General features: G+C 38.0%; 1 protein-coding gene across 1 annotated transcript; it reads right to left on the reverse strand.

Moving 5' to 3' along the window:
• Nucleotides 1–11940: 11940 nt before the first annotated feature.
• LOC107797614 (defensin J1-2) lies at nucleotides 11941–13136 on the reverse strand. Its single transcript, XM_016620513.2, has 2 exons — nucleotides 13016–13136; nucleotides 11941–12337 (listed from the first exon to the last, which is right to left on the reverse strand). Exons 1-2 carry the CDS (start codon nucleotides 13077–13079, stop codon nucleotides 12168–12170), a joined length of 234 nt encoding a protein of 77 aa, XP_016475999.1. The 5' UTR covers nucleotides 13080–13136; the 3' UTR covers nucleotides 11941–12167.
• Between the last annotated feature and the right edge of the window lie 8258 nt (nucleotides 13137–21394).

Below are 21394 nucleotides of genomic sequence, written 5' to 3' on the forward strand. Positions count from 1 at the left end.
TTTCTTTCTTTTCTCTTTTTTTCGTTTTGTTGTTTTCTTTTTCTTCCTTTTTTTGGTTACCTGCCATGCTTGCGTTTTCTAGTCGTTGCTACTGATTCCGAACGAGGGGTATGAAAGAAAAATAAATAAGGCTCGAAAGGGGTAACGAAGGATAAAGTGTTTAGATAGCAGAACAAAATGCCTTCGTCATTCCAGTCTTCAAACATGCCAAGTGCAAACAACACAATTGAACATAGATTTATAGTCTCTTCTGATGGTGCTGGACTTGACAATTATATTCAACATTTGCTTTTCATTTGTCATTTCTAAAGCACCGTTGGGCAACACTCTCACTCTCATTATCATGAACGACCCTCATGCCAATTTGGCGAATCTTGCTTTTAAACGGTTTTCTTTGTGTTTTACTTGCCCTAGTTCCATATGACTCGAGCTCCGAATAATCTCAACCGTCCTTATTTCCTTTAAATGGTCTGATCACCTTTCCGGGGTTTTATGATTAACTTTTAAGATTAGGCCCAAACTGTGTGCGCATGTCATATCACTAGAATAGGCGCTGAACAATAATGATAAAAGGAATAAACAAAAAGATGAATGGAAATAATAAAAGACCGGATTTTGTATTAGACTACCGGTGAAATGGTTTGAATAACAAAAACAAACAAAACAGACCAGAATAAAATCCTAAAACACACTGGACAAAACATAAACAAATCGCTATGACAAAAATGGACAGATAGGAAGGTTTGACACAAGACAACATCCGTATTACAATCCTAAGAATAATCCGGACAATAGAAATGACAACAAAATAAGCCACCACAAGCTTCTCTCTTGCTAACCAAGGAACGGAGCGCCCTCCCACTTTATCAAAACTAGCATCTTAGCCACTGAGCTTCGCATCAATACTGCCAAGACCATTACCAGCTTCAATATCATCAACCTTAGTCAACAAGTCCCCCATAGGATTTGAGTGCTTCTGCTATCAGGCCTGATCCCCGCAAAATGTGCATCATGATGTGCGGGTAAAAGATTCTGCGCGATGTTCTGGGTGTCATTGTCCGGCTTACCACAAACCAACCACCTTAACTTTCCTTGCGATTCAAAACAAAACAGGTTAGAATGGACTCAGTCGGTCCCCATTATTAACAACATCTTTTTTCCTTTTTTTTCTTTTTTTTTTTTCATTTTTTTTCATTTTTTTTCATTTTTTTTCCATTCTTTTTTCATTTTTTTTTCATTCTTTTTTTCATTTTTTTTTCTTTTTTGTCGTGGTCGAATCTTATGGAGATTGTCTACGTATCATGACCCCACATGAATCAGACCTTGCGTAGTTCGGACAAAATGAAAGGTAACAGCAATGAAATATTTTTTTTCTTTATCAATTTTCATAATAAAACAAACTGGGTTTCAAAGGTTTAAAGATGACCTACAAACTCGAAAATCAAACAACCCACATATTCTAATCAAAAGATTTACAAACTCAAAAACAAAAGGCCAGCTCCCTTTCTCCGTTTGACGAATGCAACCAAACGGTTATTTTTGCAAATGTGGCCCCTTCCAAATTTCACATGAATTTTGAGGCCGGGGAGGATTATTTTATGACACTTTACAAACCTGTCCGTTCTTTTACGAAAATAGCCTTTCAACAACTGAAAGATACTCTAAGGCTGTCTCGGCAAGAACGGTTTAATACATTGCCGAAGCTGGCTCGGCTTATTTTGACCAAAATCCAATCGGCATTCACTTGCATGCTGACTTTTTCTCAAAAATGAAATAAGAGACCTGGTTTTGCAAACACGGCCTTTCAGCGCCTCGGGGATGCAAATTTTAAGGCTGTGTGGGTCAATCGGTCAAAAATCTAAAAAATGACCCAAAGGTGGCTGTTTATGCAAAGTCAGCCTTCCGGCGTCCCATTCGGGAACATTCGTCTATGTGTTGACAAAAGCGGCATCACCCGACTCATTTATGACAAAAATTAAGATTTTGACACTTTTTTTTCAAATTAAAATAAAAATCCGATATTGCAAACACGGCCTTTCAGCGCCTCAGGGACGAAGCTTCGAAGGCTGTGTGGGTCAACTGGACCAAATCTAAAAAATGACACAAAGGTGGTTGTTTATGCAAAGTCAGCCTTCCGGTATCCCTTTCGGGAACATCCGACTATGTTTTGACAAAACAACGTCACCCGACTTCTTTTGACACATTTTTTTTGGACTATTTTAGCAAAAGGAGAGGTTGGACCCGATGAGGGTTGCCTACGTATCTCACATCCGGTGAGAATCAAACCCGCGTAGTTCGGGATATTAACTGAACTATTTTAAAACATGATTTTTTTTCATTTTCAGTAGCAAATAACAAAACCACTTTCAAAGCACGACTCTTTTCATTTTCATTTTGGCATTTTCAGAAACAAATAAAAAACTATTTTAAAAGTAAGACTCTTTTTCATTGTCATTTTTCGGGGGAAGACAAACTATTTTCCTTTTCTATTTTTTTTTTGAAAAATAAGACAGAACAACGACTCTTTTTTTTCTATTTTTCCTTCGCTTTTAATAAAACTAACTAATAAGACATTTTTTTCATTTTCTCAAAATTTCGGCAAAGTTTTGACGGTATTCGGGTATTGGATTTTTTTCAAAAATAAACAATCAATTCCCTAACCGCTATTTCTTTTTTTCTTCAATTTCACAATATTCCTGATATTCAAAAGTCGGTCAGCACACAAGTCTGAATCAAATAAATGCGCAAGTAGCAGCAAGTAAGATGCATCAGGATGGTCATTTTCATTTTTTGGTACACCTGTCCTAAACAGACCCAACCCCTGTGTTGAGCCTCCAAAGTCAAATGCACGTGATGCAAACAAAAGTTCCTACTAGGGATCCGGCATGAAGCTGAGTTATTCTAGGTTCATAACCTGGGAATTTGTTCTAGACTGTGTACCCGAGCGGACAACTCAAGTCGAAGAGGGGGCTACGTACCGGGGACCCGCGGGATCGTCCGGCTTTGTAACTTGTCCGACCTCTTTCTTATTTCAGGTATTGACACTAACAGAATAGGGAGTCTCGACCAGCGAGCACATCCCCGGAGGTGAATAGAGAAGGGTTCGGCACATTTTATATATACAGTCAAATAATATCAAAGCGGTAAAAGCAGCATTTAACACATTAGGCTCAAACATGTAAAAATCAGATAAAGCTAAACATAACAATTTATTATAAGCTCGATTTCTAACCCTGAACCAGTGGTTCTGGGTTTGAGTCCCCAGCAGAGTCGCCAGAGTTGTCACACCTCCTTTTTCCGCCCCCGCGAGGGTATAAGGAGTTTTTTCCAATTAAAGGACAATCGAAACGGGATTTATTTATTTATTTCAGAGTCGCCACTTGGGAGATTTAGGGTGTCCCAAGTCACCAATTTAATCCCGAATCGAGGAAAAGAATGACTCCATATTACAGTCTGCGAACCAAAAATCCGGATAAGGAATTCTGTTAACCCAGGAGAAGGTGTTAGGCATTCCCGAATTCCGTGGTTCTAGCACGGTCGCTCAACTGTCATATTCGGCTTGTTTATCTGATTTTTTTAAACAAATAAGAACTTATATGCAAATTTAGCATTAAACCGCTTTTATCATTATTCTTATTATTATTTTATACAAGAATTGCAACGTCGTGAAAATGCATCTCGAACCACGTCACAACCAGTGTACACGTGATTTGTTGACGCATTTTGACTTCGTCAAGATCGGGATTTGGACTACATAAATGCACACCCATATTTAAGAAAATAACCTTATTAAATATGCGCCAAAAGACTACGCGTTATTAAATATGCGCCAAAAACTTATACTAATTTCAAATCTGAAAATATCAAACAAATTACGGACGAAATAAAACTTAAACCAACTAACCGTAAATGACCAACGACGAACATCGAACGAACTTTAAACGAAACCAACAAAACTTTGACATAAACGGACTTGAAGACGACGAAGCGACAAGCTGCGATGGCAGCCATGGCGAAAGAAACGAAGATGAAGGAGCAGCAGCACAAAACAGTAGCAGCAGCACGGAATGGAGAAGATGCAGCGAGCAGCAGCTGAAGAAGAAGACGATGAGCAGCAGTACGAAGCTGCCATGGGCAGCAGCTGAAGAAGAAGACGACACAGCCATGGGTGTCGAGCTCAAGCTCGAGCTTGACGAAGAAGATGAAGGCGGAAGCAGCGAGGTCTGTTTGGACGACACATGCAGAAGCATAAGCAGCAACACGAAGCAGTAGCAGCAACACGAATGGAGAAGACGACGCAACAACAGGAGGAGAAGCAGCTACGAGCAACAATGGTGGCGGAGAGGTTGCTCGACGAACTTGAAAACGCAGCAATGGCAGCGAGGGGATGTCGTGGGGGTGAGGGTGGCTGTGTTGTGTGTGTGTTGATGTGAGGGGGCAGGGGTGTGAGGGGGAAGGACTGCCATGGGAGGAGCTTGGGGTAGGAGGAGAAAGAGAGGAAGAAGAAGAGGGGGGGGCGGGTAGCTTTAGGTTAGTTTTTAGGTTTTAGGGTTTTTTTTGTTTTTGTTTTTATTTTTTTTTGTGAAATGTAAGATAATAGGGGTGTTGGGTTATGGACTGGGTCGACCTGGTTTAAAATGGACCGGGTCATGGGGAAGGTTGGGTATTTTTTGGGCCTGGGGTTGAAATTTGAAGAAGTGGCCCAATCCGATTTTTTTTTTGTATTTTTGCTCTCTTTTCTTTTACTTCCTAATTAATAAAAACTAAAATTCTAAATTAAATTATAAACTAAATTATCTTATATAAAAAAACTAATTAACTATAAAAATAATTATCGCACATTTAAATAGCAATTAACGACAAAATCGCACAATTTAGACGTTTGAATGCTAAAAATGCAACGTACATTTATTTTTATGATTTTCTCATTTTTGTAAACAAACTTAAATAAATACTAAAACAGAAATGCGACATATTTTAATATTTTTATTAATTTAAACAAATAAACATGCACAGACAAATACAAATAATTATCCAAAATGTCACAAAATTGCACGCAAAGAAAAATTATTTTATTTTGGATTTTTTGGGAGTGATTCTCATATAGGGCAAAAATCACGTGCTTACATCCAGAAGAAGCAAATCTACACGAGTCTCAAGACCCCCAATCACAACTACACATGAATGATAAACTCGATCTACCACAATAGAATCACCCACCGGTGTAGACACATAAACATGAGTGCTCAAAGAATCACTAGGCATGACCAGATACGGTGCAAAATAAGATGACATATAGGAGTACGTAGAGCCTGGATCAAATAAAACTGAAGCATCTCTACTACAAACCAGAACAATACATGTGATAACTGCATCAGAAGTCTCAGCCTCGGGCCTGGCTGGAAGAGCATAACATCGGGGCTGGGCCCTACCACCCAGAACTACATTTCTAGGACGACCTACTACTGGCTGGCCTCCACCTCTAGTGGCCTGAGCTCCACCTCTAATACCTCTACCTCCACCTCTAGCACCTCTACCCCCACCTCTAGCTGGCTGGGCGGGTTGTGGAACACTCGGTGCCTGAACCATGGCACGGGAACCCTGCTGCTGAGAACTATTCGGTACTCGAGGGCAATATCTAGCAATGTGACTCGTGTCGCCACAAGTAAAACAAGCCCTCGGCTGCTGGGGTTGACGACCCTGGAAACTCTGAAGTGGCGGTGCACTGATAGGAGCTGGTGGTGCACTGTAGGTCTGCTGATTAGAATACTGCATATGAGAACCACGGCCGCCTGAAGCACCGTGAGAAACCTGAAGTGCTGACTAAAAAGGCCTAGGAGGATGGCCTCTACCATACGAATCCCTGCCTCCAAACGATCTACCACTAAATCTTCTTGAATGACGAGGCCTCTTGTCAGACCCCTGACCGCCTCCTTACGATAGAACCATCTCAACTCTCCTGGCCACATTGGCCGCCTCCTGAAAAGAAATCTCACTCCCCGTCTCCTTGGCCATTTGAAGTCAAACAGGATGGATAAGTCCCTCAATGAACCTCCTCACCCTATTTCTCTCGGTGGGAAGTATGATAAGAGCATGATGGGCCAAGTCGATGAATCTGGTCTCATACTGAGTAACAGTCATAGAACCCTGCTGGAGAAGCTCAAACTGCCTCCGATAGATCTCTCTGAGTGATGGGGAGAAACTTCTCCAGAAATAGCTGAGTAAACTGCTCCGAAGTCAAAGCTGGTGATCCGGCTGGTCTAGACAAGCAATAATCTCTCCACCAAGTCTTGGCGGATCCAGACAAGCGAAAAGTAGCAAAATCGAACCCATTGGTCTCCACTATCCCCATGTTCCTGAAAACCTCATGACAACTGTCTAGATAATCTTGGGGATCCTCAGAAGATGCACCGCTGAAAGTGGTAGCGAAGAGCTTGGTGAAACCTATCCAACCTCCATAAAGCCTTCGAAAATGTAGCTGATCTAACACCGGTCTGTGCTGCTGTTCGGCTGAGAAGCGGTACGTGACCTCGCCACTCGTGAAAGGACAAGAGTAGAGGTTTCAATTTAGCATTGAGAGAACAAAATCGCACGACAGGAAAGAATAGATGTGAAGTTTTTCCTAACTCTGTAGCCTCTGGGGGATAAATACAAACGTCTCCGTACCGATCCCCTAGACTCTACTAAGCTTGTCTGTGAACTGTGAGACCCATGTAACCTAGAGCTCTGATACCAACTTGTCACGACCCAGATTTTTCACCCTCGAAAGCCGTGATGGCGCCTACTGGTGAAAGCTAGGCACGCCAAATTATTCTAATTATTTAACCTTTTGTAGTTTTAAACCATTATCAATGATGAGTAGATATCATGCCAATAGCGGAAATAATTAAGCGGGAGACAAAATCTGATAATTACTATTAATACAAACTACGGAAGTCTAAATATAACTCTACCCAGAATTTGGTGTCACAGTTTTACAGACGGTCTAAGAATACTACATACAAAGTCTGAAGAAAAAAAAAAGATCACTGTCTCTGAAATAAGTAAAAGAAACAGGATAAAGGAAAGATAGGAGGTGACGCCGAGGCCCGCGGATGCCTGCAGGACTACCTCGGGTCGCTTGTTGGACTGAAGGCAGCAACCTCACTACGGTCCGAAGTCTACAACACTGGGAACTGCACAAAAGAGTGCAGAGTGTAGTATCAACACAACCGACCCCATGTGCTGGTAAGTGCCTAGCCTAACCTCGGCGAAGTAGTGACGAGGCTAGGACCAGACTACCAAATAAACATGTGCAGTTAAATTATATACATCGGAAATAAAAGTAGATAATCACAATTGAAATTGGGGGGGGGGGGAATATGCTGCGGAGAGTAACAGATAACAACAAAATATCAAGAGGAACATAAATAAACCAAAATCTAATTACTAACAAGGATAGGGAAAACAAATGCAGAGTTCACTTTCATTTCACATCTCGTTGCAGGCGTGCAACCCGATCCCATTTCATGTATCTCATTGCAGGTGTGCAACCCGATCCCATTTCATATATCTCGTTGCAGGCGTGCAACCCGATCCCATTTCACATATCTCGTTGCAGGCGTGCAGCCCGCTCCCATTTCACATATCTCGTTACAGGCGAGCAGCCCGCTCCCATTTCATATATCTCGTTGCAGGCGTGCAACCCGCTCCCATTTCATATATCTTGTTGCAGGCGTGCAACCCGCTCCCATTTCATATATTTCCGTGGCGGCGTCCTACCCGATCCCACTTACAAATCAACAACAATCATAAAAGAATCCCGGCAAGGGAACAATTATATTTCAATAATATCCCGGCAAGGGAATAATAATATCAAGACAACATCCCGGCAAGGGAACAATAATGATAATAACATCTCGGCAAGGGAACAATAATGATAATAACATCCCGGCAAGGGAACAATAATGATAATAACATATGAAGCGCGATAACTACAACGGAGTCATAACAATTAAAATACAAGACTCACAGGCATGCTTGACACCATTGTATAGATACTCGTCACCATGCCTATACGTCGTACTCCACAATTAACACGTAACAAATAAGACACAACTCCTAATCCCTCAAGCTAAGGTTAGACCAAACACTTACCTCGATGCCACGAACACAGTTCAAGTCTCTACTATCACTTTACCTCTTGATTCCACCACCAATTCGCTCGTATCTAGCCACAAGTTACTTAATTACATCAATAAACGCTAAATGAATCAATTTTAATGCATGAAAATGAGTTTTTCAAAGTTTTACCCAAAAGTCAAAAATTGCCCCCGGGCCCACATGGTCAAAACCCGAGGTTCGAACCGAAACCCGATTACCCATTCCCCCACGAACTCAAATATATAATTTGTTTTGAAATCGGACCTCAAATCGAGGTCCAAATCCCCAATTTTTGAAAAACCTAGGTTCTACCCAAAACACCCAATTTCCCCCATGAAAACCATTGATTTTGAGTTGAAATCATGTGAAAAGATGTTAATGATCGAAGAAAACGAGTTAAAATTAACTTACAATCGATTTGGAAGAAAAGTTGTCTTTGAAAAATCGCCCAAGAGTGTTTTGGTTTTGAAAGAGTTTGAAAAATGAAAGATTTTCGGCTAAGTTATAAAATTGCAGGTTGCAGATGTCGCAATTGCGAAATCAGACTTCTGCTAAGTTCGCATTTGCGAAGTAGGAATTGCGAACAATGTGTCGCATTTGCGACGTCTGGCTAAAACTGGGGGATCGCATTTGCGATCAATCCCTCGCATTTGCGATGTAAGCTAGCTTGGGCTATTGTTCGCATTTACGACAAAGCCTTCACATTTGCGAGCCACGCTTCGCAAATGCGAAGCCTGCAGGCCTGCAATGCAACAACTGAAGTCTGCAATTTCTCAAGTCCAAATTCCACCCCGTGGCCTATCCAAAACTCACCCGAGCCCTCGGGGCTTTAAACCAAACATGCACACCAACCTAAAAACATCATACGGACTCTTCGTGCATTCAAATCACCAAAATAACATCAACAACTTATGAATTTAGCATCAAAATCATGGAATTTCTTAAGAACTTCAAATTTGCCAAATTTCTCAAATAGGGTCCGATTCACATCATTTCAAATCCGTTTCTTACCAATTTTCACAGGCTCGACTCAAATCATATATAAGACCTGTACCGGGCCCTGGAACCAACATACGGGCCCGATACCAATGGTTTCAAACACATTTCACTTTCAAAACTCATAATTAATTCAGCAAAACAATTTCTTTCAAAAATTTATTTCTCGGGCTTAGGACCTCGGAATTCGATTCCGGACATACGCCCAAGTCCCATATTTTCCTACGGACCCTCTAGGACTTTCAAATCACGGGTCCGGGTCCGTTTATCCAAAATATTGATCGAAGTCAAATTAATTCATTTTAAAGTCAAAATTCATCATTTTTTCACAGATTTTCACATATTAGCTTTTCGGCTACGCGCCCGGACTGTACCACAAATCGAGGTGATATTGAAAGAGGTTTTTAATTCCTCAAAACGCAGAATTCATTTCTAAAATAAGTGATGACCTTTGGGGTCATCATAGAAGTATACTATTATAGTATATTATATTGTGAAAGTATACTATTATAGTATAATGTATACTATTACAATATACTGTTACAGTATATTGCATATTATTATAGTATATCGTTACGTTATATTATATACTATAGCAGTATACTGTTGCAGAATTACTATATACTCCTACAATATATTGTATACCGTAGTGGTATACTGTTAGGTAATTGTGTTTTTCTTCGATTATTATGGTATACAATTGAAGTATATTGTATACTATAGTATACTATTGCAATATATCTATATACTCCTATAGAATATTGTATACCATATCGATATATTGTTGGGTAACTGTGTTCTTCTTTGATTTTCAGCTGAAAAATTCGATCTCATTAAGCTCCAACTACGATCAAATTTTAGTATGAATTTTCAGAAGGTGCTATAAGCAATACTTAATAACACCCACTTTAAATCAAACAAGAAATCATCAAAATAAAAATTTTAAATGCAAGGGCTTCTAGCCCAACAATGGTGGATATTCAACTACATATAAAAATTCAACTCCAGAAAGCTTACTCGAATGTACTATAAGCAATATTTTATTGCACCCACATCAAATCAAAAAATAAATCTTCAAAACAAAATTTCAAATTAAGGAACTTCAAGCTCAACAATGTTGGGTCTTCATACACACATAAAAGTCAGATCTCGTAAACTTAGTATATTTAGTAATCGTATGTGCTACTTAAATAAAGAAAGATCAAATTATTTAGTTATCAGATTGTAATAGCTACCAAGTAACTTTGCAAAAATGTAGCTGAATGTTTTAACATTCTGTACTTCAAATGTGAAGATAAATAGCTAATAAGTGGGCCGGATAAATAGTCTGAACCGCATATATAAGAAAAGTAAATAGTTTAGGCTTAAGTATTATAAGTTAAATAGTTTGGGCTTAATGAATATAAAGTGAGATTTTCCCTTTCTTGCTTGGATAGGCGGGAAAGGAAAGTACAACTATTTTTTATATTTTGTTGTAGTAGGGGAGGAACCAACTTTCATTTTTTTTTCCTTTTCATTTCTACACAAGACAAGCCAAATAGGAGAATAAGTAAAACTTAATACAGTTTAAAACTTTTAACAAGGAGTACCATGTATTTAAGTAGTAAGTTCGTACGCATTATGTTGAAATTTTCTTTCTTACAAATTGATCCATTTGACATTTTGAGCTTTTGGTCATGAAATTTTTTTCACTTTTTTTTCGAAATCAATGTTTGGCCAGAAAATTTTAATTTTTCACTTGAAGATGAATTTTGAAATTTTTCAAAAATTTGAAAAATTTTAAAAAGTTGTTTCTCAAAATTTTCATTGAGATCATTCACAAAAATTCAAAAACAACCCCTTATATTTATGTCCAAACACAACTCTAATTTTCAAATGTTATTGTCACTTGAAAAAAAAAATTATTTTTTTTCGGAATTTTACAAGTCTTATTTATCTGGAAGTAGGTTCATTAGAATCTAGTTTTAACATCCCTTTTTCGTTAGTCTTGGAGTTATTATAATGTGAGGGACTCAAAATAGAAAAGAAAGTCGAAGCAAGACCAGGAAATTAAAACCTATTCTTGGCTTTGTAAATTGTAATATATGCTGCATGGTGAACTTATGTTAGTTGTTACCATTAAAAGTCCATATTTTTCACTTCCAATTTCATAGTAGTAGTCATGATCAGTTAATAATGGCAATAAAATAACACGTGCCTCAATTGTGTGAAAACTTGTTTTAGCATACTAAATTAAATATGATGGAAAATTTAAAACCTCACACCACTCATTTTTTTTATCAAAACAATACTGATTATATTAATCTTCAGTTTATATATATTTAGTACTTTTACACTTAATTAATTATATAATCAGAGGCGGAGCGAGGATTTGAAGCTTATGAGTTCAGGTTTCTAATCATTTTAAGTTACTAGGTTCTAAATTAATAATTTGTACATATCCAATAAATTTTTAAGACAAATACATGAATTGGACCAGAGCGACCGGGTTCAGCTGAACCCGTACTCGATTGGCTAGCTCCACCCCTAATTATCTTGAGTTAGCTGCAAACACGAACTGTGAGCATAATAAGATAGGTAAACTTTAGAATTGATTTGATATATTACATTTTCAAACCTCCATAGATTATGAGCAGATTTTGTGAATTATAGCACGAACCACCAAATACGCAAGTATTGTGGTGGATGGATAAGATTCTTATATTCTTAATTAGATTTTATGATTATCGAGTTCTCCAGTTGTTAAACCAAACAGGAGATCTTAAACAAGTTACTTTACGATATGGACAAACATTTCCAACAAAAAATGGCTTATAATAATTCACACAAAAAAACCCATCAAATTTCAAAATCCGAAAGATCAGTTCCTGAGTACACTTGATATTTTTTCTTATTTTATGACAACGAAAAGAAAGGACACATCATTCCTCAGAAACACTCTACAAAAAACAATAAACGACAGCCTGAAGTACTAAGCTCCGATGTTATACGCAAGATCGATCCGAAAAAAGATCGGATCACATTGGATCTTAACAGTGTTTGGTGCAGAAGCAACGGCGGCGGATGCCCCGGCAATGGCCGGCATGAAAGCCCTCTGTCTGACAAACAGCAGCACAGTTGCTCTTCCTTACACATGGACCCTTGAATCTGTGGCTTTGGGACTCACAAGTCCTTGCGTCAGCCACCATTGTTCCCATCTCTGTACAAATCATCCAAGAAATATCAGTAGCTATGATACATGCAACTGAATTTTTATACTGTATATCACGTTATCTAAAAAAATATCGTTACATAATTATTCATAATATATAAGTGAAATTAATTAGTTGAAAATGAGAAAGACGATCTATTACCACATGTTAAAATACTACTGTGATAATATAAAAATAATTTACACTATGAGTGTAGTGTATATACGTAAATCTTAAAAGAGTTTTACCACTTGTGCGTTTGAAACTTGGCATATTTTTGTACAATTGATAGAAAGCATGACAAAAGAACAGGCCATTTTCTTTATTCTTGATTTTATAAAGTACTTACAAAAATTATACACTCTATGACACCTTTTTTTGTTTTGTTTCAAGAAAAATGACACATTTATGAATTTTTTTAGTTTGGTTCAAATAGATTCTTTTTTTATCCTAACAACACATCTTCTTAAACCACAAGTTATAAGAATATTTTTATATGTGTTAATTAAAAGTCTTTAGTTCTTTGTTAAATTCTATTTTATCAAAATACCATCATATGAAATATAGTACCTATTTTTAGTAAATCTAGCTAGCTATCTAAACATCACTACGACAAACATTTCTGAGCCAATATATATAACCCTAGTTCTAAAATAAAAAACCAAACAAGAAGTAAAAGAAAATACCAGTGGCAAAAACCAGCATCAGCACAAGGAAAACAGTTGCAAACAATTTCTTAAAGCCAGCCATCTCTTTGTATTATGGGTCACTGTGTACTTAGAGAGAGGGAGATGATCAAGATCACTGGAAATTAAGAGTGAAGAGACCACTAATAAACTAGGTCTATATATAGTATTGTTATTGAACCGCGGGGGGGGGGGGGAGGGGGTTACGAATGATCTAGAATAAAGGAAGAAAACACATACACCTGTGATTTATGAATGTCATGACAACTTTATAGCTTTATAAAATATTTGGGGATTGAATAATTGCATTTTATATAGCATAATTCTTCCTTTATCACCAAAAGGAAAACCAGGAACGTGAGAATATTCACTTTAGAAGGCCAATCTTTCTTTTTCCCCCTTTTCTGAATGCTTGTAAAGTTATGGGATCGGATCTACATATTTAGAAACTAGAAAGTAATATCATAGGCGGATCCATAATTTAAATCCTATGAGTTCAACTTTTAAAGTTTTTAGCATTAAATTCATTATATTTTTAAAATTTATGGGTTCATATTCTATTCTTTTTGTAATTTTAATGAATTTTTACACATAAATTTCTGTTCTGCGTCAAAAGTTATGAATTTAATTAAACTCGATAATACTCCATTACCTCCAACAACCGTGCTTATGATTATAGCTTTACAAAGTGTGAAATAGGCGTTCCTCTTTGGTACTCGTAAAAGCTTCTCCCTATCGATCGTGACTCATGAGATTAATTTGGCTAGGGCCGCATGGACGGAGCTAGAGATCCGAACCCTTTTTTTGGGGAAAATACATTGCATATATGAGGTCAAAAATGTACTATTTTTTTTATGTATATAGTATAGGTTGAATCTCTTTGGTTTTTGTGTGCATTCACTTCTTTATATTTTGAATGGCAAAATACCTTAAATCGCCCCTAAACTTGACTCAAATTATTATTATCCTTTCCAAACTATGTTCGGTCTTAATTACTCCCCTCAACTTGGCCTTTTTAGGGTCATTAACCCCCTAGAAGCTAGTGTGACAAAAATTATGGGTGCACTCGCCTGCCATGTGGATTTTCTGTCTATGTGACATTTTTTTGAAAAATAAAATATTTTGTTTTTACTTTTTTAAGAATATTATTTTTTTACATAATTTTTTTCGAATAAAATTTATAATAAAACATGGATATAACTACACTATTTAGGCTAAATATTTTTATTTGGCCAAAAATAATAAAATTTTAGTTAATCTTTTTTTTTGAATTTGACCTGATATAAAAATTTATATAATTGAAGTAAATAGTCAAGGCATCTAAACAGTTATAAAAAATACATAGTTGAAATAAATAGTCATTGCATCAAAAGAATAAATAAAAAGAGTGTACAATTGCACTTTTAATTGCTTGCAATTGTACACTCTTTTTATTTCTTCTTTTGATGCAATGACTATTTATTTCAACTTTGTATTTTTACCTTTTCAGGTAAAATCTGTAAAAATAAAAAATAAAAAAATTAGAGCACCGTAATTTAGAGCTATATAAAAAATTATAGCCAAAATAATTAATATCAAATTATTTATTTTTTATAACTTTTTAGATGCCTTGACTATTTATTTCAATTGTATAAATCTTTATTTTCAAGTCAAATTCAAAAAACGATTAACTAAAACTTTATTATTTTTGGCCAAATAAAAATATATATCCTAAATAATATTGTTCCATCCAAGTCTTATTATAAATTGTATTCGAAAAAATTTATCTAAAAAGTAATATTCTTAAAATGTTAAAAACATATTTTATTTTTCAAAAAAATGCCACATAGACAAAATAATCCACGTGGCAGGTGAGTGCTGTAACGACCCGACTGGTCGTTTTGAGCAATTGCGCTCGATTCGGTAGTTTGAGGTCTTGATCAGCTTCACATTATGTATATCGACTTGTGGGCATGGTTGGATTCAGTTTCCGGATGAATCGGAGTTGAATTGGATGAAGGAACCTAGTTTTGGAAGTTTAAATAGTGAAAATTTGACTGGAATTGGACTTTGGAGTAAACGGCCCCGGAATGGGTCGTAGGTGATCTCAACAGCTTCGTATGGTGATTTTCGACTTAGGCGCATGTTCGGATTTGGAGGTCCGTAGGCTAATTTGAGGTGTTTCGACGAAAGTTGGAAAAGTTGAAGTTTGGAAAATGGAGAGGTTTGACTCACAGTGGACTTTGGTGATATCAGAGTCGGAATGCGATTCTGAGGGTTGGAACAGCTTCGTTATGTCATTTTAGACTTGTTTGCAAAATTTGGCATCATTCCGGGTCGATTTGATAGGTTTCGGCACGAGTTTTGGAAGTTGGAAGGTTCCTAAGTTCGATTCGTGGTGTAATTCGTTGTTTCGGCATTGTTTGATGTGATTTGAGACCTCGAGCGAGTCCGTGTTAGGTTATATGACTTGTTTGTATGTTTGGAGGGGGTCCCGGGGCCTCGGATGTGTTCTGGGTCATTTCCCTTGTTTTTGAACTGTTGTTTTCTGCTTCTGGTATCCTCTTTCGTGATCACGAACAGCCTTTCGCGTTCGCGAAGCTTTGTTGCAGACCACCTGTAAATTCTTCTTCGCATTCGCGTAACACTCTTCGCGTTCACGAAGCTCTGGCACATCCTTCTTCGCGTTTGCGTCACCTTCTCCGCATTCGCATAAGCATCTGTTCCTTACTCTCCGCGTTCGCGTCCCATAGCTCGCGTTCGTGATGGCTTTTCTTGGCAGCTTCAGTTTTCCTTCTTCGCAAATGCGATTTTCCTTTAGCGTTCGCGATGCACAAAATCTGGGCGGACATAATATAATTTCCACATCGAGGGTTACACCATTTTACCATTTTTGGAGTTTTAGAGCTCGGTTTTGGGCGATTCTTTATGGGTTTTCAAGAAAAACGATTCGGTAAGTGTTCTTCACTTAGAATAGATTATATTCCATGAATTTGTCCTCATTTTATCATTTAATTTGTGATTTGGGTTGAGTAAAATGTTGGTTTTTGAAGAAAATTCCTAAAATGAAAAATCGTGATTTGAGGGGCCAAATGGTATCGGAATTTAATAAATTTTATATGGTTGAACTCATATTGGAATGACTATTCAGATTTTGTAAGATTTATCGGGTTCTGAGGTGCGGGCCTGGGGGTCAACTTTTGGACCAATTTTTGGATTTTGTTAAAGATTGAGACTGCATGATCCGGAATAGTTTCTTATGTGTTTTATTTGAGCTTTGAAGTTAATTTGGTTAGATTTGAACCGTTCGGAGGTCTTTTCACCCGAGAAGTGCATTTTAGAGTATCGATTTATCATCTTTGAGGTAAGTATCTTGCCTAACCTTGTGTGGGGGACTTCTCCTTAGGATTAAGTCTTCTTTGCTAATTGTAGTCTGTGCACGCGAGGTGACGAGTGTGTGCTCGGACTTATTTGTGAGAAATATGCTCTAGGGTTCTTAGGTCCTTATGTTCAATATGTGGAAAATATGTTGTTATGATTGGGTTTAATAATTGCTTAAATTGTCTCTATATGCTCCATATGATGTTGTTAGCTTTCCTCTAATTCTTACGTGTTGCATTGATCCTTAATTGCCTTAATTGAAGTGATTGCCTTCCTTATTGTTTTGATACTTCTTGATTGTGAGTTCCTCTATGACTTCGTGCAAATAGGTTACATGTCCAATTGTTGTGGTTCTCGGTGTAGTTATCACGTGCTTATTATGTCTTGTGGTTTAGTTGAGGTTTCATTGTGAAGTTAATTATTGGTAAAAGTTTGGTTATAGTTGATTCCCTTGTCGGAACATATTTAATTCTTACTGTTGGTTCCCTTGCCGGGATATGATTGTCTCCTTATTATTCCATTATCAGGATTGTTTTGTGATTGGTGTTGATTTGTATATTGGGACCGGGTTGCACGCCGCAACAATATTATATGATTTGTATCGGGTTGCACGCCACAACAATATTATATGATTTGGATCGGGTTGCACGCCGCAACAATATTATATGATTTAGATCGGGTTGCACACCGCAACAATATTATATGATTTGGATCGGGTTGCACGCCGCAACATCCTTATATGATATGGATCAGGTTGCACGCTGCAACAATGCTATATGATTGGGATCAAGTTGCACGCCGCAACAAGAAAGAATAAAAGTGAATATTGACTCTTATGGTGAGAATGATAGTAAAAGCACGAAGGATGATGCCCTGCACTTTCTGTTGCTGTGTTTATTTGTTGTTATCAATTCAAGTATTTAAACCATTTAAATTCCTTTATTGTTGTGATCCTTTGTATTAGAACCTACAATGTTTTCATTACCTCACCATATTAATGTATATATATATACTTCAATACTTCAAACTTCAATAATTGTTACAGCCTTAATTCAATTCGATTCTTAATTATACCCCCTTAAACTGTCTGAGGTTGTATTTTACTTAAAAATAAATTTCTACTAAGTTTAAGTTATTAAATCTCATGTTAAAGGTAATAATCCATTCAATGTTGTATTTTTAAATTAAAAGGGGTACTTTCTTTACTCAAATAATTTCAAAAGAAACAACTTCATCTTTTCTCGCTGGCTTTCCCAATTAGTTTAGAAATTGTAATTTTACTTATATTAGGTAAATGGGACTTCTTGGACATATTGAATGCATTGTACGGACTTTATGTATTGTATAGCATGTGGATTCTGTTGTTAAAAGTGAGATGGAAAAGATGGGGGCATAAGGTTCCATGTGTGCGGAAGGTTCAGAAGCTAAGATTATGATACGAGAAACCGAGGATTGAGATGGTTGAGATTGTGTATTAGACATGATGTGATTGATTGAGTGGGAATTTCCTTCTTTAATTGAATACATTCTTACTTGTCTCTGTTCATGTTTTGTCAGTGTTGATTTACTTGGTTATCGTTCGTTACTACCCGCGTTCTCCTTTATTGTTCTTACTGTTTTGTATTTTGATTTCTTTCTGCTGTTGATATTACCTCGTTATCTTTATCACAATATTTTATTATCATATCCTGTTCATTTCATTTGATCAGTAGGTGTCTTGATTGTTCCTCATCACTACCCCACCGAGGTTAGTTTTAATACTTACTGGACACCGTCGTGATGTGCTTATACTACACTTCTATACATTTTTGTGTACAAATCTAGTTGTTGATCGATAGTAGCTGTGTGGGTCATCGCGGCGGAGACTCACGGTAACCTGTTGTTGCATTCGCAGGCCTCGGAGTCACCTTCATTTGTATTTACGTTCCATTGATTCCTTCTCATTCTAGAACAGTGTTGTATTTAATTTATATAACTACTCTTAGAAAGTCTTATGACTTGTACCACCGGTTTTGGGAATTATGATTTATTGAGAGTTATTTAATTTGAAGTTAGTAAATATTAATGTTATTTCTATAAATATTAGGCTTACCTAGTTTGGAGACTAGGTGCCATCACGACTCCTTTGGAGGGATTTTGGGTTGTGACAAGTTGGTATCAGAGCTCTTGGTTCATAGGTTATATGAGTCATGAGCAGGTTTAGTAGAGTCTTGCAGATCGGTACGGAGACGTCTGTACTTATCTTCGAGAGGCTACAGAACTGTTAGGAAATTCCACTTCTTTCATTCCCTATCATGCGATATTGATGCATCTCGAAGTATATGACTTATGTCCCTCTACATATACTCGTGTATAATATTATGCCCTCAGCATCCGCTATGCGCCAGTGGTCCGTGATGCTATAGACGGTCTACGAAGGGGTCAGGGATGCTCAGGCATTGTCTCAACGTGCTGTCTAGGCTGAAGATATAGAGGTATTGAGAGGTTATTCAGTTGTTCATATGGAGGTGCAGCGGTTTCCGGCATCTGGTTGATGAGTGCGAGCTTGGAAAGGTTTAATTGGTTGACTAGTCGTCGCGATCGTGGCAAGGTCACGAGGTGGGTATTGATTGGGAATAGTTGGTGGTGTTGGAGTACCTTGTGATTTGTGTTGTGCGAGTCGTAAAGGTTAGTTTTGCGGATTATCAGACATTTTTTTCTATGGCTTTGCGCCAAGTAGAGGAGTCCAATAGTGGCATTCAGATTGCAGAGTCAGAATTATATCAGTTTTAGCCTGAGGTAGGTATATCTGTGGTATTGGTAGGTTCCCGTATTTGGGGTATGACCAAGGTCTGAGATCTCGAACGGGATGATGTTGGGGATTACAGTATTTCTACGTCAATAAGGGATCTACATATCAACATCAAGGGGAGTCGGAGGAATAACATCAGATTCACAGGAGGTCTATTCAGCGTAGGTATTGTGGTTGCGGTAGAACGGGATGCTTCAGAGGTAATGCGGTGGTTTATGGGTTTCTTGCAATGTGGTTCATGCTAGAGTCATTTGTATGTGTGGATTTGATGGGAGTTATTGCATATTGACTATCCGAAGAAATGAATCAGTTCAGTAGTGTTGGGACAGCATAGCCATGGAAGTAAATGGTCCTTTAGAATGGGAATTCTCTACTGGCATTTGTGGCAGCACTTTTGGATTGGACGGTTTGTGTGACTCGGTTGAGTTGGGGAGGTGTAGTCCTGATGGCTTAGTTGCGTGCGGGCGGATCTCGGTGGGTTCTTAATGATTTGACAATGGCTTGAGTTGGGTGTCTTCTATGGGCATAAAGAATATGTGGTACATTGCGGTTTTCTCCTGAATCGGTATCTGAAATTAAAAGAGTGTTGGCATTATTGGCTATTATATGTGAAGAGTGTGCATTTGTGAAAAGACCTTGAGGTTTAGTTTGCGGGTGCGTGGCTGGTGGCATGGTGATTACTGGGTTCGAGTCCTTCGAGGTTCATGTTCTGTTACGCGGTCAGAAACTCTATATGATCGCTTCAACAGAATGATAGGGTGTGAGTGATGTATTAGTCATTTGATTTGCGTAGTTGAGTTGGGGTATGGAAATTTTGGTATTCCTAAGGTTTTGGGGCTAGATGCCCTCATATATGGACTATTTCCTGTTCGCGGATTGTGAAGAAACGTCGAGGATGAGATAGTTAATAGCATGAATGATTGCTAGGTCTTTGTGGATTTTTGGAAAGGATATTTACCTATTTGAAAATAATCAGGATTTGGTTGGGGGATATTTGAAAGCTCAATGAGAATATGTATCCCGTATCAGATCAAGTTTGAGTGCTCCTATGAGATCGTCATTTTGGTTATGTTATCAGGAAGAATGGATATTATTGGTGTCCCTAGCCTATGATATGTGCTACTCTTTTATGTTGTGTTAGACGGTGAGGGTGTATGATTATTTCCCCCGCAGGTAGTAATTCTGTTCAGGCCTTATGGCGATATGGGCAAGATAGCCCTCGTGATGTTGATTTGCTTATTGCACCTTAGTCGTGCTTGCTTCTTTCATGTGTTAACACTTTCATTTATTTTCCCACAGTTTTATTTGTGCCCTTTGTTATACTTGATATTAGTATTCATATGTTCAGTGAGCTTGAGCATTTTGGCTTGATGAGTATTTGAGAGCGGGCTGCACGCCGCGACGGATGTTATGTGGGATACCCTTTGCTTGTGCTTATTTCGTGTTGTGTTTTCCCTCTGTGGGACGATTTGATGAAGAATTACACTTTTGTTGTTATACGTGTTGTACTCGTTAGATAATTCTTATACCCTCCTTTCCTTTACTTGTGTTGTGTAATTGATTATTGTTGGTTTGGTGTACGAATTGTGTAATGTGAGAGTCCCTGTGGTTCTGTGATAAGCTGTTAGTCGTGCTGCTTGTATTGGATGTGATGAGGTTCTTAGACCTGAGGTTAGTACTATGGTATCGGGGGTGAGGAGTGTTTGGAAGTATAAGGGTGTTTCTTCTAAGATTTGGGTGATGGCCCTTGGCGGGGCGAGAGAGCTTCTTGACTTGTTGTCTTCATGTGCGGATATGAGTTCCCGCATGTTTCTTTATCATAAGCAGTGATGTGGAGGTCTGAAATAAGGTTGTATTCAATGTGGAGTATATTGCCGGCATCCAGGATGGTATTTGAGCAGCTAAGGTGGTCAGATGTTATTGCTTCGGGCATTTGAGTTGTGTGGAGCAGCGTGTGATTGTATTCTGGATTGGAATTTGGCTTGATTCAACTTGTTAAGGCCCATTCAATGTGATGATGTGGAATTCGGGTCCGATGATGAATTTCAGATGTTGAGGTTTGGGTTCTATTCTAAGGTTATGGGCTAAGGAGGAGATGTGATCTTCAGTTAAGTTGCATTGTTAGTTCTACTTAGGTTGGGTGATAGGGAATCACCCCCGGGTGTATGTATGGTGAGCTCATGCAGTGGTTCGATGACTTTGGAACGACTCCGGGCACGTTCGAGGAC

The sequence above is a fragment of the Nicotiana tabacum genome, chromosome 16 (genome assembly GCF_000715075.1).
Source record: "Nicotiana tabacum cultivar K326 chromosome 16, ASM71507v2, whole genome shotgun sequence".
NCBI lineage: Eukaryota > Viridiplantae > Streptophyta > Magnoliopsida > Solanales > Solanaceae > Nicotiana > Nicotiana tabacum.